Source organism: Crotalus tigris, unplaced genomic scaffold, assembly GCF_016545835.1.
Source record: "Crotalus tigris isolate CLP2741 ecotype Arizona unplaced genomic scaffold, ASM1654583v1 scf7180000018084.670488, whole genome shotgun sequence".
NCBI classification, from domain to species: domain Eukaryota; kingdom Metazoa; phylum Chordata; class Lepidosauria; order Squamata; family Viperidae; genus Crotalus; species Crotalus tigris.
Window position 1 is genome coordinate 164,155 of NW_024096815.1, and position 26,242 is coordinate 190,396.

Below are 26,242 nucleotides of genomic sequence, written 5' to 3' on the forward strand. Positions count from 1 at the left end.
GGAATGGGTGGATTGTGGGCAAGATGGGAGGCAAGGGACAAAGCTGTCTCCTTGGTAGGGCATGTCAGTACATTCAACCACCTCGGTTCTGGCAATAGTCTTTTGCTGTCTCTTTTTCTCTCTTTCATTTCCTCTGTCTTTTGTTCCCCTGCTTTCTTTTTTCTTTGCCAAGTTGGCTTAACTGATTGATTGCAAATTGCATTCTCAAGAATTTATCCTTAAGATGACATATAAAGAGTAAGGTTTTGATAAATCAAATTAATTTGAAAGTCACGGCACCAAGTTTGAATTGATAGCAATTCATAGATGGACCGAGATCCAGTTTAATACATGACAGCTTCAAATGCTCATTTGAAAATGCTTTGGAAAAGGAGGCTTCAGAATGAATGGACATCTATATTTAAACATTTAGTTTAAAAAACTAGGATATTTAAAAGTTGCATCTAAGAAAGGCCAATCTAACCTATAGATCAAGGGTCCCCAACCCCCGGTCTGTGGACCAGTACCGGGCTGCAGATGCCAGCAACTGGGCGCACAAACAAGCAAAGCCCCATCAGTGAAACAGCTTGCCTCCAGAAATCGTGGGCGCTCCATCACTGGAGATTTTTAAGAAGAGACTAGACAGTCACTTGTCTGACATGGTATAGGTTCTCCTGCTTTGAGCAGGGGGCTGGACTAGAAGACCTCCAAGATCCCTTACAGCTCCATTCTATTCTATCTACGAGATGCAGGCAGCACACAAAACCACGCACCCTCTGATCCGCGGAAAAATCTCTTTCCACAGAACCGGTCCTTGGTGCCCAAAAGGTTGGGGATCTCTGCTGTTGACTACATTGATACATTGAGAGTTATATGTCAGATTTCTAATGACTTATCGTTTCAAAGTGAAATATTTATCCTTGCTTCTCTGAGGTGTGCTTGAAATTGAAGTAGAACCCTTAAGCCCCATGAAAGTGAAAATGACAAATGTATTTTCAGTACATTTCTTAAAATCTTTTGAAAGTCTGTATTTCAATCTATTTTGAGAGTCTGTTTGGAGTCTGAATGGCTACACTTCTTTCACTTCTAAAATTATTTTTTATTATTTTTATTTTTGTTATTTATATGCTGCCCTTCCAAGTCACTTTCACAGGATGGTCTTGTAATGAAAATAGAAATAAAATACTACAACAAAAGTAATGAAATGCATACCATAAAATAACAGCATTAAAATGAAAAACAGCAGATGGGAAAATGTAATGAAATCCGATCATTGGAGAAAAAAATACCATTTAAAATGCTTAGGGTTTTAAAAGATCTTCCCTGGCATTAAAATCCCATCAGAGCAGGCAGAGAGCCATAGGATGTCAAAAATACCAAGATGCCAGCACAGAAAAGACACTAGATTTGTCTTCTATCTATCATTTTTTTGTGCCAGTGAATTATCCAAAGAAAGACCTTTAAAGATTTCTTCATTGTACAGATAGGGTCATAAGGAAATAGTCATTTAAAAAATAAATGCAATAATTTCTTGAAGAAGAGAGGAAAGGAAGGGATCCCTGAGGATTTTACTCCACTAGTCATAACCAACTATAGGGGGCAGGTTCATCTCCTTTTCAAGGGCCAGATTATCCAAAGACATTTCCATGGTCATTTGGTCAGCGTGATGTCACAAAGCCCTGTTTCCTCCCCACCGAAGTGGTACTTATGTATCTACTCCCATTTGCATGCTTTCAAACTGCTAGGTGGGCAGCAGCTGGGGCAAGAACAGGAGCTCACCCCATCGCATGACACTTGGGTCTCAAACCCAACACTTAACCGCTGAGCCATCACACCACTCCCAATTTCTTAAAGTTTTTGAAGACCAGGCTATCATTTGCATCATCTTTTCCTTGTTTAGGTCATGGCATATGCAGCCTTCAGCCAAGGCATTTAAAGTCTGTGCGCTTAGATTAAATGAACAGAGAATCTGTTTAGGTGTTATTTATAAATTCCTATGACTGCTGTTTAGGAAGAACCATGATATGGATTTATATGCTGGAGGTATTTAGTTATATTTCTTGTAACCGACCATAAGCATAATGTTTGAAGCTTAGGGATACTGCCACAGTTTTTGGTGTTTGGCTTTCCTTAGGATGATGTTGTGGTTTCTGATTAATAGTGACTTTATATCACTTACAATGATGTTGTACTGCATTGTCAGATGTTTTGTACAGAACTGTAGAAGTTGCACATATGTGTGCAGTAGAGGGAGGGAAGAAATAGAAGAAAGCATTTTAATTCGTGTAGCAACATATCTGATGAGGTGATTCAGGTAACAAATAGAACAAACAAGTTTAGAATACATGTCTCCAGCCTCTTATCTAGATAAGCCACTAAGCTGCATTGTCAAATGGCTTGCCCTGAAGCATCAAACAGGTTTTGTAAACAGATTATTAATATTTTAAATATCAGTAGTCTGAACAGTACCTTGCTTGTCACTCTGTGTTTTGGATCTTGCCATGGATGGCAGTTCAAGAGGCAGTAAACTGTCAGAGAGAAGCAGGACTTATGAAGATGTTTTGTGAGAACTAGTATCAGTGGTATGTTTGGAGAGAGGTCATTACTTGCTTGAGTCTCTACCAAGTCTCCACTTGTATAGTATAATACTACTTTGGTGTTCTAACTGAAGAATTTATTGTAGCAGGACTGATTTCTCTCTTCCTTTGTCCTGTAACTTCTCAGACAGCAAGTCATAGGGTATAATAAGCAGCTTTTGAAGACATAGTCAGTACAGGACTCCAGGTAATGGGGTAAAGACTTACGTAATCTATATTACAGAAAGAGGTAAAGGCATAATATTAAAGGAAGCAGATGTACGCTAAAATAGGTCAAGTATTAGGCAAAACAAACTTTCTAACCTGCCATTTGAAGTATATATTGGATACAGTTGATCCCAAGCTTGAGTGAAAGCCATTAGCTAAAAGATACAATAATTAAACAAGTAGTCATAAAAGGTACCAAAGGTGTGGAAGGCATACATTCTACTCAGACATAGTTATAGCATAGTATAGATATCACATTTCAAAAGCCTTTACAGGTAGTCCTCGACTTACAACAGTTCAGCCAGATCCACTTAACAACCATGTAACTATGGCAGGAGCCGTGGTGGCAGAGTGGTTAGAATGCAGTACTGCAGGCTAACTCTCTGCTGACTGCCAGGAGTTTGATCCTAACTGGCTCAAGGTTGACTCAGCTTTCCACTCTTCCGAGGTCAGTAAAATGAGGACTCAGATTGTTGGGGGCAATATACTGACTCTGTAAAGCACAGTGAAGTGGTATATGAGTCTAAGTGCTATTGCTATTACTACTAATTCAATAACTGCAGTGATTCACTTAACAACTGCGGCAAGAAAGGTGGTAAAATGGGTCAAAACTCACTTAACAAGAGTCTCACTTGGCAACAGAAATTTTGGGCTCAATTGTGTTTGTAAGTTGAGGACTACCTGTACTCATAAATTTCAGGGCTGATTTCATATTCTCTAGTTCTGTCATTAACACCTAGTTCTCAACTCATGGGAAGGTAGCTATGTGTGATGTTGTTACTGCAATACACATGAATTATTTTTAAAAAAGTTATTTGAAAGCCATTTAATTTTTAAAGTAACACAGAGAGATATATATCACAGATGGAGCTATAACTGAGATCAATAATTTTGAAAAAAAAATCTGATAGGAGGAATTTTAATATGTTACAATATATAAGGCCCAACAACTCATTGTGCAGAAGATCCACAATACCAATTTCATTTGAGACATGGAGTGATGGGAGAAGGAGCAAGATCTTCCTCTCACATCATTTTCCCAGTTAAAATTTCTTCTCTCCAACTGTTTATCTTTTTTTCTCTCTTGTAAGAACAAAGAGCAGACAGTGATACATATATTTTAATTGGATTATAGACCTCCTTCCCTGGTGCTGAAATTCATTTGAAAAAGAAAGTCTTTTTTATTTTTGGAAAGTGAAGCATCTTTTTTATAATATGTGATTTGGCCTTGCAGATGTAATCTGATGAATTTACCCGTGCAAAGAATTGCCCAACAAATACACTTTGCTTTTGCAGCCCTGCAGTTATCATCTCTAAAAATGACAAAACAGTTTGTTCAAATCTCTGGATTTCCCTTACAACTATTTACTCAGTCAGCTAGTCCAAGAACAGCAAATTGGAAATTGGCTTGGGGTGTCTAAATCAGTGAAAGAATTACAGCTCATTCCCCTTTTCTGTATGCTTAATTTCTTACCTTCCTTCTAGCTGCCCAGTATGGCCTATATTTCAGTGTTACGAATATCTGCTCTGCTTCCTTATTCCCTATTCCAATTTCCACCATCTGCCTAGTGTATGATTCTGTGTAAGAGGAACTTCAGCCACATACAGTAGGAGAGAGTCAATCCCCCGTCCACAACAGCTGGTTTCTTGGCTCATTTCCCTTGTCCTTTCCATTCTACAATGTGCCAATAATTCCCAAAGAGAGGAATATGTTATGCACTTTTGCCCTTTTACACCTGGGTGACAGTTAGAAGTTATTTATTTTAATGTACATTATGCTTTATAGAACAGTTTAAGAGAAAAAGACAGATTACTAATGAATTAGAAGATGGGAGTAGAAAGCATTGAAAAGAAGAAAGAAATAGATGAGAGCATAGTAATAAGATATAAATGTAAGAAAACATAGGTATTTGTTAGGCTACCACTCTGAAGTAAAGTACATAAGAAATGAGGAAGGAGACATCAGTAAAATTTAGTAAAAATGTCAGAGGTATAAATACATGTTCAGAAGCAAATGTATACCCCATTTTTACTGCATGTATATGTGCATGATACATACATGGTTGTTGCAAATTCCAGATGTATAATGCATGCAGCTCAAACCTGCTTGCATATCTTTGCAAATGCTAATCTCTTTTGAAAAAGAGAAACTACCATTCCTTGTTGGGATTGTGACAGTCCTTAATTGAAACAGCCTTGAAAACAAGAATATGGGGATAATTTTTCAGCAGAGGCCTTGATGGTATAAGTAGCTATTGGGCTGTGGAAGCAGCATGGCATGGGGGTTGTTACTGACATCTCTCTCTGTCACTCTCTCACTCTTTTTCTTTCTGTGCTTCTCTATTTCTGTCCATCTATCCTTACACTCTCCAGGAAGCCCCCGTGCCACAGCGTCGGCCCTGCACTTCCCGTCAACCTCCATCATCCAACAGTCCAGCCCCTACTTCACACACCCGACCATCCGCTACCACCACCACCACGGCCAGGACTCGCTGAAGGAATTTGTGCAGTTTGTATGCTCGGATGGCTCAGGCCAGGGCTCTGGGCAGGTAAGAGCCTTGCACCTTAGCCCAGGGATGCCGGCCAGTCCACCAGAATCCTGCCTTACAGCCCTTTTCTGCCTCCTCTCCCTCTCTGTCTCCCTCCCAAACACTGACTGTTTGCCTGCATGCCTGCCTGTCTGCCTGCCTGCTTGCCTGCTGAAGGCATAGGGAAATATGTGGTACAGTAAGCAGTATTATCTAGTCCTTTGGGTCTGACAGAATGGGTCTTCTTTCCTTGAAAGAACTGTTTGACTGGGCTTGCTCTTGGCATCTTACCTTTACCTCAGAAATTATACTGAATTACAAGGCCCAACATTCAGACTGGGGAAAACTAACTTCAGGGCAGCCAGAATATTTTTAAAAAAGTATAGATGAGAGAGATGCAGCATATTCAAAAGAGAACTTTCTCTTCTGTTTGACCTTAATTGGGAACTGACTTTTACAGAATTGGCAGGTATAGCCCATACAGATTTTACTTTCCCTATCATCCAATTTCTCTACCCCAATTCTGTCCACACCTTTTTCCCCAATAAGTTTCTGAAGGGTTTAAAGTCTTCAGAGCTCCTGAACAAAAGAATTCCAGACAGTTGCACTGAGCACATGTTAGAATGTTTATCTTTGTGACATTTGTGAAAATGAAATGAATGGCAGGATCCAAAGATGTTAGGCTTTGTGACACTGGAAAAGAACTTACTTACTTGGAAATGAGAATTTTTCAGAACACCCTGGAGTTTTGAAGTTAGTGATCTTTAGTTATATTTTGGGGAAGAAGGAAAGAGGGAAATCAATAAATTCATGAGTAATTGATTTATAATCACTTTTGATTCCAATTTACCTAAGTAAATTAGATTGTACTTAAATATTTTTTTAATATACTCTCAATAATATGTTTGGCTCAGTTTGAGCATTCCTATTGGAAGACCACCTCCCTCCCCCCCATGACCTGATTGGTAATAATTCAAAGTTCTGATGTTATAAACAAGCACACCTCCTCAATAATCCCTTTGTATATCAGCCCATTCCAGCCTCTGTGAGCTGACAAGAGTCTTGAAAGAGAACCATTATTTATCTTTAACACCTTTCCTCCCATGTGAGATGAAAGTATTAGACCACAGTAGCTTCTATTCCTAAAGCAATTTAGTGTCAGTGGTGTACAAACCATTTAATATGGTAAGTCACCTCAAGCCTGACAAGTAGGCTGCATACAAATTACTGTAATAAATGAATAAAAAATAAATTGCAAAAATCCAGGGGAACAAGTTGATGGATCACAGTTGAAACAAAGGAATTTGTTAACGGTAGCTTCATGGGAACAGTAGCTATTGGCTCTATTTCTTTAGAGGGTAAGAAAGTCAGGAGTGGTTAAAACCTATGAGAAATTACTGTTTGCTGCTGTTTTTGTTTTATTGTAATCCATGGCCAGGATTTTTCTAAAATATTGATGCATCAGTAAGTCCTATTGCAAAATGACTTGTAGAAGTTTCCTTTTCATGGCAGTTGTTAGCCTATTGTTTCCTGATCAGTGTGATTAAAAGAACATTTATGAATTGACCCTTTTAATTAGCTTTTTTTCCTGTCCAGAATATGAATGTACTGAATTCCTGGATCCTTGATTTTTCTTTCCTTTATGTTATAGTAAAATAGTTTATTTCACTAGTCAGAAGAAGAAGAAAAAACCTAGGAAACCAGTCCTTTTACATACACGCAGATCTGAAATTTCTTATTCATAATTTGTTTGCAGTTTCATTTAACAGGATACAATGACATAAACTGAAATTTCAAACAAGCAGCTTTTTAAAAATTACTTGCCATGAAAATCCTCACTAGTGACTTTGCTGTCTAAAGTGGAAAGTTTGATTATGGTGCAAAAGAACTACAAAGTAGTTCTTAAAAAACCTTAGGAGGACAACACATAAAATACTTCAGTGAAATCTGACCAAAATATTGATGATTTTCCCATAAGAAATAAATGAATCCAAAATGGCAATTGCAGGATAATAAGCTAGTATGGAAGCAGATCGGCTGGCATTAAGTCTGAGGAGAAGAGCCTTCAGCCCTAGACAGGCCCATCTAGGCTAAAAACAATAGACTCATTACGGTTCCTTACCATGTTTTGTTGTTTACTCCAGCATAGAATATTATTCAGGATAATTATCCTGGCTTAAATATCAGTGCTCCAGGAATAAAGTAATTCCAGAGATCAAACAGTAGAGTTGTTAGTAGAACCAGATATTGATGGCTTATAGTACTTTATTGTCATTCTTAGACTTAAGTAATGATTGAATTTTGTGTTGGTTCCTGGTTTGTAAAATATTGGTCTGCCATCCAAAATCTAGATATTTCTGCTTCTGAATCCTCTGAGGACTTTGACCAATCCTGGGAAGGCAGTGATTTACAAACTGCATGAAGCCCGGGAGCAAGTAGATTGATTGATTGCAGAAAAAGCATGTGAACACATTAATTGTGGCTTCTTGGCAAAGGGAGCTATCCTCTGTTCAGGAGCTGGTAAAATCACACAAGAAGCCCCTATTTCTTGCACATGTCTATAAAGTCCTAATTATTAATGTAATATCCTTTCCATGGATTTTGCTTGCTACAGAAATCAATTAGAAAAACTGTTGCATCTTATAGACTGCACATGGCAAGGAGGAACCAATACAAGAAAATAATTGCCCCAAAGCTTCTAGCATGAGACTTGTGAATCAAAATTAGATATTTTCTGCTAATCCAAACTCATTAGTTTTGTGATACAATTGAATTTAAGTTATTATTCCACTATTGTGTATCACAGCCAAATATTTTCTTTATCTCAAACTCAAGCTCTCCCCAAGAATTTGGGAATTGTAAAGGCAGTATCTAATTCTGAGGTTCCCATCAGTGCTGCTGTTTGTAGTTGAGGTGTCAGACATTGTTTCAAATTTCAGCAATTCAAATTATTTCTAAGTTCTTGTGGTATAATTCCTCAATAACAATTGGTGTACCACTCTTGATTTCTTCCATTTGTTTGTTTTCAAATTTTGGTATTAATAGTAGTAATAATAATAATAAAATAATAATATTTTAAAAGGGTTAGAAAAAAACTTTTTGGTGCTCCAGTACTAAAAAATAAAATGTTACAGATCCAAGTAAATCTGGTGTACCTACCATAAAATCTTGTGCTGGTTTCTAAGAACTAGATTTATACTTTTTTTTTTTTTTTTGAGATTCACGGTGGGCATTTTGCTGAGAAAAAAGGATAAAGTTATTAATGGTGAATATATAGGTCAGGCTATATGTGAACAGTGCATACATACTTTCCTATAGGTCCATTCAATTAGGCATTGAAATCTGCAGACCCACAAAACTAGGAGGAGGGTCATGTCTTGGATGCAGCCACTCTAACCAGAAGAATATAGTTCATACTTCACATAGTGGTTGCTTTGGCATTAATAAGTTTTCAGAGCTAATGAATAATTCCATGAAGATATCCATTTGTTATCTCAATGAAGTTGTCATTGTTGAGCCCTGCTATTCTGTGGGAACAAAGGCAATTCCTTGATAATGACTCAGGCCTGACTTGCAATAAGAAAACACATGTGAAAGGAAGAGAGTGAGGACGTGGGAAATGTTTGACATGGGAAATGTTTGAGGGAGGTAAGGGGAAAATATAATACTAAAGTGTGATTTTAAGAAGAAAGAAGGGGGTGAAAAGGGGTATTTTAAATCAAATTAAAATCCCTCCACTACTCTGCCCCGAGAGCCACCAGCGGATACTGCATCTTTAACGTTGCCTTGTCTCGTTCACACATCACTGTATTTATGTTGTTCGCAGCCTAACGGTAGCGGCCAGGGCAAAGTCACGGGGTCATTTTTGCTGCCGCCACCTCCACCTGTGGCCAGACCAGTGCCCCTTCCAATGCCTGATACAAAATCCACCAGCACTAACCCAGAGGGCGGAGCGCCGACACCAACATCACCCTGTAAGTGGACCCAAGTGTAACCCAAACCACAAAGCAAAATGGAACTTAGTCTCCATTCCCCACCCCAGGGCCCTCATTAGGTGTCAAGTAAGGCAGAAATAATAAGGAGAGCAGGAGGAACAAGGAAAAAAGGTGAAAAAACAAAGAAGAATGTGCACAGTAACAAATGCAGGAGAAAAGAGGCACAAATGAGAAGAAAGGGGAAAAAAGGTGAATAGATAAAGACGAATGGGAATAAGAGGGAAAAAGCAAGCTATAAGCAACTGGCAGATTCAGAAGGTGGGTTTGGGGCACCATGTTGTCATCATCAAGTCTTGTGCTTTGTACTTATTTTTAAGGTTTAAACACCCCATCTGATCCCTTTCCTTAGCTGCCATTATCCCTTTACACCTTCCATCCCATTTCCCAGCGTTTAAAGATGCAGTAGCTGCTGAACTCCAACACGTTTATTTTTTTATTTTATTATTTTTTCATTATATTGTTGGTTGCCAGGGTGGCTTCTTGGTAAATTTGGAGATTTTTTCCAAGGGATTAAAATAAATCATAGATAATTCTGAGAATAACCATTATTGAGAGACATTTGAATTTTGTATTGTGAGGAAGGGTTGTGTTTGTGGATATTCTGGGGCTTCAAAAATAAATTCCCACTAAGATCCATAGCAAGCTTCCTCCCATTACCTGAATTGTGGTCTGTGCTTTCTCAGGAAAGGGTAATCTGATGGAAGGGGAGGGAGGAGGAGACATTGGGAAACAGAACTTCCAGAAAACGGCCTTTATGTTTGATGATAAATGGAACCCAGACCTTTGAGTGGGAGTGGGTAGATCAGAAACCTAGAAGTTCTGTTCCCACTTTTAGAAGGGCAGGTATTTCCTGGTGAAGAGTGGTGGCATTATGCAATATGAAGCCTGTCTCCATCCGAGAAATGGGAATCCTACCAGATTGATTAGAGATGAGGTGGAAGTTAAAACATCTAGATCGCCAATGAAGTCATTATTACCATCTTTCTTGACTTCAAAGAGTCCCTTTGGAGATAAGGATTGGCTACAGTATCACTTTCTTTTTTTGCTTTTTCTCCTTCCCTTTCTTTTTCTTTTCTTTTCTACATCTGTGCTCATGGCATTACTCACTCTCACACTTCCATACTCTTCATTAAATTTATGATAATTTATGGGAGGGGTCTGGGAATAAGAAGAAAGGGATGGTGACAAGCTGTAGACATAAAGGAAAATTCTGAAGCTATGTTATGTACTGATTGCCATCTTCCCACTCTTGCAAGGTGGCTAACAAAAGTTTCAGAAGGAAATGGGGTATTGAAGCTGCTTCTAAGATTGAAACTCAACTCCAGCTCTCATTAAGAACTGATATGCATGATCAGCAGGGACCAGTATGAAGTATTAATGCTGCTTTGAGCCAGTAAGGTGATGAAGATAAATAAGAATAATTGTTTATCTTAAATTTATTGAATATTTGAATGCTCTCTCTTCTTGAAAAGAAAAAAAACACTCCTTATATATAGGAAAAAGTCTAAAATATCTCTCTTACATAAGCCCATTTTGTTCCTTTTTTAACAGAGACCAGTAAAATTCATCCCCCATCCAGTAATATAACCCAGTAACACCCCAGAAACAGCCCAGTAACAGATCCCTGAGCTTCTGCCTTCTCATCAATGTCCTGTCAGGTTGGGCAATGTAGAAATCAGCTTTAAGTGTCGAGCAATATTGTGATCAAAGGCTTAGTGTGAAAGTGAAATGCCATACTTGGCTGTTTTTGTGTACTCCTGCCCGTGTGTGTATATGTATATTACCATGAGGTTTGTAGTACCTGTAGATAACATTTACAGCATTTCTTAGCCCCAGACAGGTTTCCAAACTAGAGATCCGCTTGGGGGATGAGAGAATCTCCCATGTCCATTCCCTGCCCCTTACCCAGATTCATCTAGAGCTCTGCCCTCTTCTGCCACCAACAAAATACCAAAGAGCTGAGCTTAGTTATTTCTGGCACACAGTGCTTTGCCCAGGAGAGGCATGCAGACCTAGAGACTCCATTTCCTGGCAGGCCTATACATGAGCATGTTCTGGAATGCTATCTATCCTACAAATGGGTAGGAGGTCTGCCTGAGTCTACTAATAGTGGTTATAACATAGAAGCCCCCAGCCACCTCCAGGGATGCAGAGAAAATTAAGCCACAAGATGAAGGCTTTGGACCTATACCCAGAAAGAAATAATATGCCCAAGAGAAATGAGGTTTATGGAACAAAAGCTAGGTTCTCCCCAGTATTCATTTCACTCAGTAAAACCTGTAGAATAAAATAATGCAATTGCCCCCAATAAAGGCACAGGGGATGCTGTGTATGATTTTAGGCAAAGTCTCCATCAAGCTACTGTCCACATAACATTTGGGATTACTTCTGTAGTAAAGCTGGTCTTTTCTATCAATATCCTTAAATTCCTGTATCTCAAACAAAAATAAATAAATAAATGTATTTACCATCATTCAAAGGAAGCCCCAATGACAACTAAGAGCTGGCTGTTCCATTCTTTTGTGTTCACTGACAAGAGGGTATTCTGGGGAGGAAAAGATGATGCCTAGTTTTTTTTTTTCCTTTGGATTTTGCTATCCTGAGTTTCATCTGATGGGCCTGTATGCCCATCCTTTTCCATCAATGCCATCAGCCTCACCCAGTGGCCCTAACGGCCTGACATCTCTTTCCCCTCTAGCATTCTCAGCGCCAGGCTCCTCCTCCTCTGCCAACCGGTTTGTCGGCATCGGACCCCGGGACGGCAACTTTCTAAACATCCCCCAGCAATCTCAGGTAGGGGGAACCAGCTTCATAGGGGTATATGTGTTACAGTAGCCCAAATGTAGCTTGCCTTATGTGGGAAGGGGAGGGGAATGGTTCTGTTGAAGGGATGGATATGGATCGCCTCAGAATTTTTCTATCTATGAATAAGAGAGAGTTCAGTTATAGAATAAAAATTAGGACTGAACACTAGGGATCTAAGTATTTACTCATGGGGTGTGCCATAAAGTCCAGAATTTACAGCAGAACTCTTTGGGGGATTATTGAAAGACAGTCATGTTTCAGAAACTATGGCCTTCATTTTTCAGACAAGAAACTGAGTTTCAGAGAGAGTCTTTACCTTATGAGTCTCAGTCTAAGATGGAATTTGAAAAGATTCCCAAGTTGGAATATATTTCAGTGACAGGCTGGGGAATGGGGAAGATCCATCAATCTGCTCAACTATGTTCATTGGGTGGCTTTGGGCAGGTCACTGTCTCTGAAGATATGATGTATTTACTGTTCATTTGTTCTCACCATGGAATGAAATGAAATATGGCTCAAGAATACTCCACAGAGACTTCCACACTGCTATTGTTTTCATGCTCCAACCCTGAGAAGCAGTTTAGAAACCAACTGTCTCTCTTTGTGCCAATTTGATGTGCTGACAAAATGAATTTACATCTTCAGATTCTGTAGCAGCAATAATCTCCTCATCTCCACTTGACATTTCACAAAAAAAGGCTGCTAGGGCCCAGTGACCTAGTGCTTTACAGCTGTCCCTTTCCTGCCAAATAGAAGGGAGAAATTGACAAAGCACCAGTCAATTTCACTTCTCTGCTACTTAGGAAAAGCTGCAGAGCCCTGAAGTTAATTTTTCCCTTACAGAATCAAGAAACAAACAAGTTCAATTTTCTTGTGGCTATTGTAGGAACACAGAGGTTTGAAGCTGCTGCTTTCAAATTGATGCAGAATGCTTAGTCTATATTCACATGGCAAAAAGTCATATTGATCATGATATGTATTTTACTCTCTATATGCAAACTTGAGTATAGAAAGATATCCACTAATCATAATTATCACCCATAGTTACCCATAATTTTTCCAATCTCGATATATTTTGGGAAGAATAGATCATCGTTTGACATAACCACACATATAATACAAAACCATAGTTTAGCTTGTTGTGCATGGGCAAGAGCAGAATGTGATCTCTCCAGCTCCTCATGGTGTTTGAAATAAATTTTAGCACTATTAATGACAGTTAATGTTAACTATTATTTGTTTAAAGAAGTACTCATGACTTGTGAAATAAATTTGCTAGTAGTAGTTAAGGTTAACTACAGATATTCAAGTTCACATAATTAATAAGTTATGTTTACCCTACGTAGAAATAAAAAATGCAGTTTATCTCAAGAAAAGAATGAAACAGATATCCATGTAACTTTGTTTAATAATGACATTCCAATGCTTCCTAAAAGCATTCAAGCAATATATGCCTGGAAGATGCTATTTCCAAATCTATGCACTCAGTCATTACCAGCATTAGGGTTTGATTTATTTCCATGTATAACAAAACATCAAAACAAAAATTAAACAACTGTGTGCTCTTTTGGCTCCCCACCGCAAGGCTGCAGAACCTTGTTTAACCCTTTTTTGGAAGGCTAGGAGAGTGGGGTCTGCCTGGGGCAGAATATTCCACAGAACAGGAACAATGGCAGAGAAGGCTCTCTTCCTAGATCTCACCAGTTCTAGTTCTTTAACTGACAAGGTCTGCAATATATCTTCCCTAACTGACTTGGTGGGATAGGCCGATGTAATGAGATGAAGCCAGTTCTGTAGGTAGCTTGGCCTTGTGTCATGTAGGCCTTTATACATGATAACCAACACCTTGAATTGGATCTGGAAGCAGAATGGCACCTGATGCAGTTTGCGGAGTAGAAGTGTTACATGTGCCCTTTTTTGGGCACCCAATGTAGCTCATGTGGCTCTATTCTGCATCAACTGAAGCTTCCAGATACTTTTCAAGAATAGCCCCATGTAGAGCACAGACAGGAGATGACCAGGGCATAAGCAGAGAGCCTCCCTATCTAGGAATGGGCATAACTAGTGCACAACACAGGGTTGAGCAAAAGCCCTCCTAACCACGGCTGCCATCTGCTCTTCTAGTAGGAGTCATCAGTCCAAGAGATCCCTCAAATTACCCACCGGGTCTGTCTGAGGTAGTGCAACCTCATCTAAAAGCAAAGAGGATAAATTCCTGGATACAGAGAGACCCCTACCCACATCCACTTGTCTTACCAGGATTCACACTTCTTAAGTATGCACATATGAGTGAAGAGTGTGGGCTTTGTTCCACATTGTCCCAATTCATAGTATGTTTATTCCCCCCCCCCCCCAATTTAAAAAAAACATTTTGGAAAAAAACCCTGCCCATTTTCAAAATTAAAATTGAATTACCCTGGCCCTGTGTTGCACTGGTCCTGTTTGCCCCATTGTTATTGAAGTGCCCCCACTTCAATAAGCCTCCCTCTTTCAAACTGTAAAGCCTTCCTGCCCCTACCACACACTTTGGTTTATTGTGTTTTTTCTCAATTTCATCATTCCAGTTCCTTCTGGGAGTAAAAAAGAAATAATCTGCCTGGTTTCTTGGTACCTACCACTGGAATTATAAAGTCATAGAATAAGAAACTGAAGACAGTTGGCTGGTAACCAACTGATCCTCTAAATTATTGTGCAAAGTAGTTGCATACATACAAGAGAACCTCCATGGAGGTGAAATGCAGATGGAAATGGAAATGAAGGTAGTAGTCTATAGTAACAGGTTATTCCAAACAGTAACATCCTTTGAAAACAAACTAAGGAGAAATCTGATTGCCATCCCCCTGGTTGATATCAGCAGCCACAGAAGCTTTGAGTCACATTCTTATTGTGTTCAAGAGAAGTTTCTTTCTAAGCTCCACCTAGTGGTGAATGGAGATATAAATTTGGACCTTGGTCTGAGGCAAAAATAAAGATGAAGAGTGGGCAATTCCAAGTCTAGAATTCTGTAGCCATTTGGATTATACCTTTCTATAATACACCTTTCCACTGGATCCATTTCCAGTAAAAATGGATCCAGGAAATTACAGACCTATCAGCCTGACCTCAATACCTGGGAAGATTCTAGAAAAGATAATCAAACAACGAATCAGCGAACACCTAGAGGCAAACAAAGTCATTACTAAAAGCCAACATGGGTTTGTCAAAAACAGATCATGCCAGACAAATCTTATTGCATTCTTTGACCAAGTGACAAAATTAGTGGATCAGAGGAATGCTGTGGATATAATTTATTTGGACTTCAGTAAGGCATTTGATAAAGTAGATCACAACCTACTACTCGATAAGATAGAAAAATGTGGGTTAGACAGCATCACCACCAGATGGATCCGTAGCTGGCTGACCGGCCATACTCAGCGTGTGGTCCTCAATGGAACCGCATCTACATGGAGGGAAGTCTGTAGTGGGGTGCCCCAGGGCTCTGTTCTAGGCCCAGTGCTCTTCAACATCTTCATCAATGATTTGGACAAGGGGAAAGATGGGGAACTCATCAAATTAGTGGATGACACCAAGCTGGCAGGAATAGCCAACACTCCAGAAGACAGGCTTAAGATACAGGAGGACCTGGACAGACTTGAACACTGAGCGCTATCTAACAAAATGAAATTCAATGGTGAAAAAAGTAAGGTTCTACATTGAGGCAAGAAAAACCAAATGTACAGGTATAGTATAGGGGGTACCTTGCTCAATAGTAGTAACTATGAGAGGGATCTCGGAGTCCTAGTAGACAATCACTTAAATATGAGCCAGCAGTGTGCTGCAGCTGCCAAAAAAGCCAACAGTGCTAGGCTGCATTAACAGAGGGATAGAATCAAGATCACGTGAAGTATTAATACCACTTTACAATGCCCTGGTAAGGCCACACTTGGAACACTGCATCCAGTTTTGGTCACCACGAGGTAAAAAAGATGCGGAGTCTCTAGAAAGAGTACAGAGAAGAGCAACAAAGATGATCAAAGGACTGGAGGCTAAAACATATAAGGAACAGTTGCTGGAATTGGGTATGTCTAGTTTAACGAAGAGAAGGACAAGGGGGGATATGATATCAGTGTTCCAATATCTCAGGGGCTGCCACAAAGAAGAGGGAATCAAGCTATTTTCCAAAGCACTTGAAGACAAGACAAGAAGCAATGGATGGAAACTAATCAAGGAGAGAAGCAACCTAGAACTAAGGAGAAACTTCCTGACAGTTAGAACAATTAACCAGTGGAACAACCTTTTCTCCAGAAGCGGTGAATGCTCCAACATTGGAAGTTTTTAAGAAGAGACCGGAAAGCCATTTGTCTGAAATGGTGTAGGGTTCCTGCCTGAGCAGGGGGTTGGACTTGATGACCTCCAATGTCCCTTCCAACTATTATTATGGATCATCGCACAGTCAGCCAGATGTTCAGACTGGATTTGGCATTTTGTCTACCTATTGAGTCCTTACCCAGGACCTGGGATAGGCAGATGTGGATGTTTGATGGTATTACAGGTATCGTCGCAGGATGGAAGCAGTTCCTAGTAAGGCCGCCTTTTGCAATTGACTAATAGCGAATTTGTCAATGCCAATGGTGTTCAAGTGGTGCTCCAGTTGTTTTGGGATTGCACCAAGGAGCCTATTACTATTGGTACTACCCTTGCTTGCTTTTGCCACAGTCTTTCTATTTCTATTTGTAGGTCTTTGTATTTTGTTATCTTCTCCAGTTCTTTCTCATCTATTCTGCTGTCTCCAGGCACTGCCACATCCACTATCCAGACTTTTTTGTCTTTCTTATCGACAATTGTTAAGTCTGGGGTGTTATGTTGCAGTGCTTGTCTGTTTGAATTCTGAAGTCCCAGAGCAGTTTAATTTTATCATTTTCTATGACTTTTTCTATTTTATGATCCCACCAGTTTTTGCTTACAGGCAAATGATATTTTTTGCAGATCTTCCAATGCACCATTGTTGCTACTTTGTCATGCCGCTGCTTGTAGTCAGTCTGTGCAATCTTCTTGCAACAGCTTACCAGGTGGTCCACTGTTTCTTCAGCTTCTTTGCATAGGCGGCACTTACTGTCTGTTGCTGTCTTCTCAATTTTGACTATATGCATTTGTCCTTAAGGCTTGGTCTTGTGCAGCCAGAATTAGTCCCTCGGTCTCTTTCTTCAATTTTCCTGCTCTTAGCCATTGCCAGGTCTTGTTATTATCTGCTTTCCCAGCTATTTTTTTAATGTATTGGCCATGTAGTGCTTTGTCTTCCCATGCCTCTATTCTGTTCTTCATTTGGTCTTTCTTGTAGGCCAGTTTGGTCTCTCCAGTAGTCAGTAAGCCTTCCTGATATACTAATTTCAGTGCATCTTCATCATTGTTCTTCAGATATTCTTCCAAAGCCATTTTTTCTTCTTCAACCATCTGATGTACTTGTAGCATTCCACGCCCACCTATTTGCCTTGGTAGATAAAGTCTGTCAATGTCACTGCGTGGATGAAGGGCATGATTCATTGTCATTATTTTTCTGGTCTTCCTATCCATTGCTTGTAATTCTGCTTGAGTCCAGTCCACTATTCCAGCTGTGTACCTAATGACTGGAATTGCCCAGGTGTTGATTGCCTTTATGGTATTTCCTCCATTGAGTTTGGACTTTAAGATCTTCTTCACTCTCTTGATGTATTCACCTCTAATCTTTTTCTTGACTTCAGTGTGCTTGATGTTGTCAGCTTGAAGGATACCCAAGTATTTGTAGTAATCTTCCTCATCCAGACTCTTAATGTTATTTTCGTGGGGCATCTTGATTCCTTCAGTTTTCACTATTTTTCCTTGTTTGATAGTAAGTGTGGCACATTTGTCCAAGCCAAACTCCATTACAATATCTTGGCTATATATACGGACAGTGTTGAGCAGCGATTCTATTTCAGATGATGTTTTTCCATACAGCTTCAGATCATCCATGTAAAGGAGGTGGGATAGTCTGGCAGATGTTTTTGATGTTTGATAGCCATGTCCTGAGTTATTCAGTATTGTTGACAGAGGAAACAGTGCAATAACAAATAGTAATGGTGATAATGAATCTCCTTGAAATATTCCTCTCTTGATATTAACCTCTCCCAGCTCTCACCATTGATCTGCAACTGTGTCTTCCATTGTGCCATCGATCTTTGCACAAATTTTCTGATGTTTCTACTGACTCCTGTTATTTCTAGGCACTTGATTATCCAGTCATGTGGCAGAGAGTCAAATGCCTTTTTGTAGTCAATCCATGCCACATTCAGGTTGGTCTTCCTTCTCTTGCAGTTTTCCAAGATCATTTTGTCTATTAGGAGTTGATCTTTTGTTCCTCTGCTATTGGGGCGGTTTCCTTTCTGCTCAGGTGGAAAGAGATTGTTTTCAACTAGATGCTGTTGTACTGCATCAGCTACCACACCAGTTAGTAATTTGAAAGTTGTTGGTAAGCAGGTAATTGGCCTGTAGTTGCCTGGTGTTGCCCCTTTTGCTGGATTTTTCATTATTAGGTAGGTTTTCCCAGTTGTTAGCCACTTTTCAATTTCTCCTCCTTGTAGTATATTGTTGAACTGCTTGGCAATGAGTGGGTGTATAACAGTTAGATGTTTCAACCAAAACCCATGCAGTTCATCTTCACCTGGTGCTGACCAATTTTTGATTTTCCTTGCTCTTTTTTCTACCATTTTTGTTGTTATTACTAGTTTTTTCATTTCAACTTCTGTTTTATTTGCATCCACCTCTTTTAACCAAGCCGCATCCTTGTTGTATTTCTTTGGGTTATCCCATATCTGCTTCCAGAACTGCACTGCTTCTTCCTTGTCAGATACTGACTGATTTATTGTAGTTTCTCCATTGATGGATTGGTAGAAACGGTTCTGATTGGATTGAAATTGGAGGTTCTGCCTATAGTTTGCAATTCGAGCTTCATATCTACTGATTTTCCTGGCTATAGCTATTATTTGCTGCTTTATTATTTCCAGTGCTTCCTTGATCTTCCTTGTTTCTAAGTGGTATTTCTTGATTAGGTATTCTTTGGTCTTCTTGTTCTTCAGCTTCTTTTCTTTCATCTGTTCTAGCTTGCTTGCATGTGATGTTAACTTACTGATCTTATTTTCTAGTCTAACCTTCCATTTTTGTGATGCACTGTTTGTTTGTTTTTCTTCTTTGTTGATTTTGCATCCCAGGTATTCAATTATAACTATTATTATTATTATTATTATTATTATTATTATTATTATTACATCTGTGCTGAGCACTGGAAGATCACTTACCAGTTTCTAGACTTCCTAGATTAGAGTTTGATCAGAAATCCGTTCCTGAAACCAACTTCTGACTGCCCAGGAAGCTTTTCTCCACCATCGCCCATATGATCCTCTAGAAAAGAAAAGAAGGTGCTTTTTTTGTGGATTAAAATGCAAACTGAGTTTATGGTGCATTGTTTTGTCATATATAATCACTGCAACTAGAAATCCTGACTTTGTGTTTTCTCTACATGGTATTTACTTGTACAAAGCAAACAATATAACCTGAGAGACATATGGGAGAGGAATAATATCTAAATGTAGAGGAAATAGTTCAAAATGATAAAATTGCTTCCAAGGAATGAAGAAGAGCTGTGCTGCTTGTTCTTCTGATTTTTAATAGGCTACACTAGCTCTGCTGTGAGATTAAGTTGCTCAGCGAATGCACCATGTAGGAAAAAAGCTGACTCTCTTTTCAAACTTGCATGGGTGAGAGAAGGAGTGTGTTGCTCAGCACCAGTGATATTATGAATGGTTGCCCTTAAATGCCATTGGCACTCCTGTTCACAGAGCATACCAGCCACTCTCAACATAGTAGAAAAAGTCAGTGCAGGGAGGAAGGATCTGCATATTTATAGTTTCTGTGCAGCAGAGAATACCTTACAACGATTGAATAATAACTGTATTTTGTTGCACAATGAATAAAAAGACTGGATTGTTATATTATTTAGGGAAATCATAATCATGCCGATGCCACAAACAGAAGGGAAAATCATGATGGTATGAAGGTGAAAGCAACAAAGAAAAGTTGAATACCATGGGGAGGAAACATGATTTTCCCCCATTTCTCCTGTCCCACATAAGACAGCTCTTAGCTCAATCTGTCTTTCCTTCCTAGCCTCCGTTGCTCCCTGGTGGTGAATGAAGGAGCAGAGCAGGAATGAGATCTGCTCCCCTTTCCAGCCCATAACCAATGTCACGTCTGGCCCGTCTGGTTTCCCTGAGCAACCAGACATGATGTCACACCCAGATGAACTTGGACTTGGGGGGCCAGGCAGGGAAACAATGGTCCGGAGCGAGGCTGGATCAGGGCCCAGCACGGCCGCAGGACTAGCAGGGGCACTTCCACCAGCAGTTTCCCTACTTTTTGTTTTCTCCTTTTCTGTTTCACCTTTAACTTCTGAAATTATTTGTCTTCTTTTTTCTCCTCTCCCTCCCTCTCTCCCTCCCTCCCTCTCTCCCTCCTCCCCCTCCCTCTCCCTCTCCTTCTTCCTCCCTCCCCCCCCCGTCTGTAAATATACTCCTGTTACTTTCTTTATGGCTCTTGTGCTTCTTTCCCCCTCAGCATGTCATTAGGCTGATGGGAAGAAGTTGCTCTGACCTATTCTACATAAGATGGTTGAGAGACATTGAGGTATTTTTCAACCAAGGCTCTGCCAGGTGGGCTCTAAACTTTGCCAAGAGCCCTTTAATGTGTGCATGTGTGTTTTGTGTACAGAGGGGGAAAATATTCCCTGCTCCATTGGGTAGGCTACAGTGTTATTAGGGGAAGGCAAGGGGAGGGCAGATGTTACCACAGTAACCAATGACTTTTCTGAACTCTGGATTCAGGCAGATGGAGGAGGACAAAAGAGAGGAAGAAAAAGACAGACAGAATTGAGCAAGCGCGAGAGATGAAGGAGAGAAGCACAGTGGCTGCCAGTTTCCCCTCTCTCAGCTGTGCCTTCTGGCTGTTGCCCATAGGAACAGCTGCAGGTCCCATGAGGTGTAACAGACCTTTGCTTCTAGCCATCCTGCTCTTATTGTTGTTGTTGTTAAATATTCATTTAATGCCAACAGTGCATGCAGGACCCAGCACTAACCCGATTTCTCCTCCACTTGGCTTAAAGGGTAAGGCTGTGCCAGCTCCAATATAGCTGAAGTGTCCAGTAAATTTCTCATTAGATGATCATCTCCTTCCAGTGCTATAGATTAGCTCAAATCAATGGGAGTGCCATTAATGATGCCTGGCATTGCCCAGGGAATGACTTGTAACTAACTATACATGTCATATAGTGCAACTACGCCCAGAAATTGAAACCCCCAAATGGCAAGTAGTGCCAAAATCACACCATTTTTGTAACGAAATTATTCTTCATCAGTAAGTGGGAGACTGTATACAGTGCAAGAAACAGGATAAAGAAAGGAGCTGATACAATATTTGACTCAATACACTATTCATTGATAAATAGGAGAGTGGGATGGACAGAAATTATTGGGTGAAAAGAAGCATGCATGTAGGAGAAATAACTCACTTACCTGACCCTTTCCGTATCCTGTTTTTCTTACTAATCCCTACCAGTTGCTCCAAGCCTAGAAATGTCAAGAGGAGGAGGAGGAGGAGGAGGCAGAGAAGGAAGGAGAGTAGGAAGGGAGGGGGGGAGGAGGGGAGGATGCCAGGTGAATCAGTAAAGCATCCCTTTACCCATGTTCTGTTTTTATAGAGGCCTGGTCCCTGACTTTAGGCATAAATGAAGTAGGTGTGTGGATAAATATGCCCACATCACATCTACCAGGATCTTATCTGTACTGGGGAGGTATAAGCAACGCAAAGCTCAAATATCAAATGTTTTTATTCTTCTCTAGCAGTTGATAGGGATGTGTGAAAGCCCAGTGTGAATTTTCATTCTTCTTACTGAACCTCTTGACTTATCTTGAGCCTCCAAATGCTTTGAGAAGAAAATGCCAGCGTGCTCTGAGTTTGACATGCATTCAAAGCTTGGAGGTGTTGAACTAACCTTTGCCACCACCTCCAAGACATTTCTAAAAGAAATAAGAGCTGTGATAAACCTTCCCTGAAATACTACTTCGTCACAAATCAACAATGGGACAGTTGATTTCTTCCCTAAATTAGGATGCAGTTGAGGCAAGTGGTTCTCCTTGTTTCAAAGACAGAGAAATGGGCTGCTTAATGGGCTTAGTATATATAAAATGGCATCAGAGATAGGACTCCACCATAAAAAAAACTTCCTGAAAACAGCAGGGTCAACATTTCCACTCTTTACTCTGAATATTTCAGCCGAGTGAAAAATGATTTTCAAAGGAGAAATATTTTTAAAAAGAATGATTGCTCTACTAGTTTTAAAGTGGGAAACAGAAAAGAAAATATCTGCTCTTCTGCTATGGTAACTTTCTTTAAACTTCATTTTTCTCCAGCTCCATTTCATACCTCTTGCCCTGTCCCCACAAGCAATCTTTGAAAGGTCCTTTCCAAATTTATTTTCTGTGAACAGCTCACTGTAGTAGTATCAAGGATGCTGTGGATTTTATGTGAGCCTTATTCAAACTTATTTTTTGTTGTTGTTGCAATTTTCCTTTCAATTGAGAAGAAAAATCATTTTGAATTTTGAAACAACTTTCTTGAATCCAAACAGTGCAGTTTTCCTTGCCAGCAACATTAGTTGCTATTAAAAATGGGCTAGCAGTTCAAATTATGCAGCTCACAAGATAAACCTAGAGGATAATTGACGCAGACGTCTTGTAGACCCCAGAATCTGCAATAAAGAAAGGAAGAATGGTGGCGGGGGTGGGGGTGGAACAGTCTTTTTTAAAGTCACTAGGGTTAGGGTTTGAGCAGCGTATCAGTTTTAATAACAGCATAAGGAACTTATTTCAGCTTCTAGTAAGTTAATTGACTGTCCATGAACACTGGTTTCTAAGGATGAAATGAAATTCAATGGTGAAAAAAGGAAGGTTCTACATTTAGGGAAGAAAAACCAAATGTACAGGTATAGTATAGGGGGTACCTTGCTCAATAGTAGTAACTGTGAGAGGGATCTTGGAGTCCTAGTAGACAATCACTTAAATATGACCAGCAGTGTGCTGCAGCTGCCAAAAAAGCCAACACAGTGCTGGTCCTGCATTAACAGAGGGATAGAATCAAGATCACGTGAAGTATTAATACCACTTTACAATGCCTTGGTATGGCCACGCTTGGAACACTGCATCCAGTTTTGGTCACCACGATGTAAAAAAGATGCTGAGACTCTAGAAAGAGTACAGAGAAGAGCAACAAAGATGATTAGGGGACTGGAGGCTAAAACATATAAGGAACGGTTGCTGGAATTGGGTATGTCTAGTTTAACGAAGAGAAGGACGAGGGGGGACATGATAGCAATCTTCCAATATCTCAGGGGCTGCCACAAAGAAGAGGGAGTCAAGCTATTCTCCAAGACACCTGAAGGCAGGACAAGAAGCAACGGATGGAAACTGATCAAGGAGAGAAGCAACTTAGAACTAAGGAGAAACTTCCTGACAGAACAATTAACCAATGGAACAACCTGCTTCCAGAAGCGGTGAATGTTCCAACACTGGAAGTTTTTAAGACTGAACAGCCATTTGTCTAAAATAGTGTAGAGTTCCTGCCTGAGCAGGGAGTTGGACTCGATGACCTCCAAGGTCCCTTCCAACTTTATTATTATTATTATTATTGTTGTTGTTGTTGTTGTTATTATTATTAGTTTCTAAAGTTTCCACTAATTTCTAATTTCTAAATTTCTAATATATTTCTGAATTAGAAAATATTAAATTTATAAATTAGAATATATACTAATTCTAAATTAGTGCACTAATTTCTAAATTCAGTGGTCCACTAATTTAATGAATTAATTAGTGGAACAATGAAATGCTGTGGACATAGTATACTTGCATTTCAATAAGGCATTTGACAAAGTAGAACACAATCTACTTCTTAGTAAATTAGCAAAATTAGCAAAATGGATTTGTAACTGGCTGACAAACTGCACTTAATGGAACTGCATCTACATCAGGAGTCTTCTAACTCAGCCCTTTTATGACTCATGGACTTCAACTCCCAGAATTCCTCAGCACGCTGGCTGAGGAATTCTGGGAGTTGAAGTCCATGAGTCATAAAAGGGCCGAGTTTGAAGACGTCTGATCTACATGGAAGTAATCCAAGGTTCTGTTTTGGGCCCAGTACTCACTGAAGATATTGAAATCTTCATAAATGATTTAGATGAGGGAATGAACTAATGAAATTTGGAGATGACACCAAGCTGGCAGAAATAGCCAACATCCCAGAAGATAGACTCAAGATCCAGAAGGATCTCAACAGACTTGAACACTGGGCCCTATCTAACAAAATGAAATTCACTGTTGAGAAAAGTAAGGTTTTACATATAGGCAAGACAAATCAAATGTACAGATATAGAATATGTGGAACCTGGTTCAAAAGCAGCAACTGCAAGAGGAATCTAGGAGTGCTGGGGAGACAATCACTTAAAAATGAGCCAGCAGTGTGCAGCACGCTGCTGGCTGATTTTTAAGTGGTGTCTAGAACTAAGGAGAAATTTCCTAACAGAACAATTAAAACCAGTGGAACAGCTTGTTTTCAGAAATAATCGGTGCTCCATCACTGGAGGTTTTTAAGAAGAGATTGGACAACCATTTGTCCAGAATGGGATAGGGTCTCCTGCTTGGGTGTGGTTGGACCAGAAGACCTCCAAGGTACCTTCCAACTCCGTTAGTCCATTATTCTCCTGGGGCACAAATGAGCAAGGGAGTGACAGCTTATATTACCACTCTCCATGGTGACCATGAATTGAAATTTGATGGTAATATATTCATCAATAAAAATGATCTCTCAGCTTGTGGTTCTGCTAGCAATATACCTGGAATATTTAATCTAAAAAAATTCATGCATCATATGTCAAAGAAATGAGACCTTCTGGTTAAGAGCAGTGTAGAGCAAGAAGATGTAGCTTAGTGTTGCTCAGTGCATTGCAAGGCAGATGTCAGTGAGTAACCTACCAACATTCATTTAAGGTTCACAGATCTGAATGGATGCCCTGTAGCTTGTTTTGATTCTGTCTTACTTGAGGCAAGAGCAGTTTAGGTATGTTGTAGGCAGCTATAATAGACAGCTACAGAAATTAACTCAAGGCATTTAAATGATGCTCTGACATGAAGAGACATCTGGATTCATTCTTCACTGCCAAATAGATATTGTCATAGTGGAGTGACAACTCCTGAGTGGCTTGTTACTAAAGAACAACATTCTGATTGATTTCCCAGGCATATAGTCTCTGATTCTAACCAATCAGAGAGGAGAAATAGTCAAATAGAATTGAGCTCTTTTGTTTTGAGTGATTGTTTCCAAATCTCTCATTTGAACAACTGGCTCCACTACTAGAAGATGTTGGGGGGTGGTGATGGTAATTGTAGCTATTTCTAATTCTGTAATTTGACCGTTGGCATATAATTCACATCACTGCACACCTCATTCAGTTGGTAGCTTTATATTAGGGGAAAATTCATTTAATTGGCTGCAATTAATAATAAACAGTGGTCAAGAATCTGATTGGCTGGCCTGGATTTATTAGGATATAGGAATTGGCATCTTTATTTTATGAAAAAAAAATATGGATTGACTGAGTGGAAGAGAACATGTGGAACAAAAAAAGCTGGAGAAAAATTTAAAAACATTGTGAAAAGTAGCAATGCCTACTTGAATAAATAAACTTTGGAAAGCAGGAATTTGGATGCAATATCCACATGAGCAAAGTGGGAATGGTATTTTCAGTGTGGACAGGACAGTCTGCTGCAGTTTGGATCTGGCAGATATATTTCACTGCATGTCTTAGGTGTAGGATTTTCATCAACTGTGCCACATTTTATAAAATGCATAATTTCTTCTCTCTTTTCCAAAGCAATCTTGGTAGAGCCATATCTAGTAATATGTGTATTGAGAGGAACTTCTGAACTTAGAAAGTTGATTTTAGAGAAGGGAGAGAGACTTATGAAGGGAACTAGAAGCTAGTATTTGCTCTGACAAGAAAATAAAGTCCCCATTGAAAGATTGGTAATTAAAGAGC

At 39.7% G+C, this 26,242-nt stretch overlaps 1 protein-coding gene and 1 long non-coding RNA gene across 11 annotated transcripts in view; one reads left to right on the top strand and one right to left on the bottom strand.

Moving 5' to 3' along the window:
* Positions 1 to 26,242, top strand: part of NFIX (nuclear factor I X) — a 184,047-nt gene that overhangs the window by 147,748 nt on the left and 10,057 nt on the right. For 3 of the 10 annotated variants that reach the window (XM_039347498.1, XM_039347499.1, XM_039347502.1), the window contains 3 exons: positions 5,157 to 5,332; positions 9,138 to 9,285; positions 12,005 to 12,099. The exons of 2 other annotated variants lie outside the window; for them this stretch is intronic. In XM_039347498.1, the coding sequence (XP_039203432.1) occupies positions 5,157 to 5,332; positions 9,138 to 9,285; positions 12,005 to 12,099 (419 nt within the window). The remainder of the gene's footprint in view (positions 1 to 5,156; positions 5,333 to 9,137; positions 9,286 to 12,004; positions 12,100 to 26,242) is intronic. 5 more of the 10 variants (XM_039347500.1, XM_039347503.1, XM_039347504.1 and 2 more) reach the window with 3 other exon arrangements.
* LOC120309872 lies at positions 764 to 20,577 on the bottom strand. Its single transcript, XR_005557218.1, has 3 exons — positions 19,401 to 20,577; positions 2,880 to 2,938; positions 764 to 2,788 (listed from the first exon to the last, which is right to left on the bottom strand). It is a non-coding gene; the product is annotated as an uncharacterized LOC120309872 (long non-coding RNA).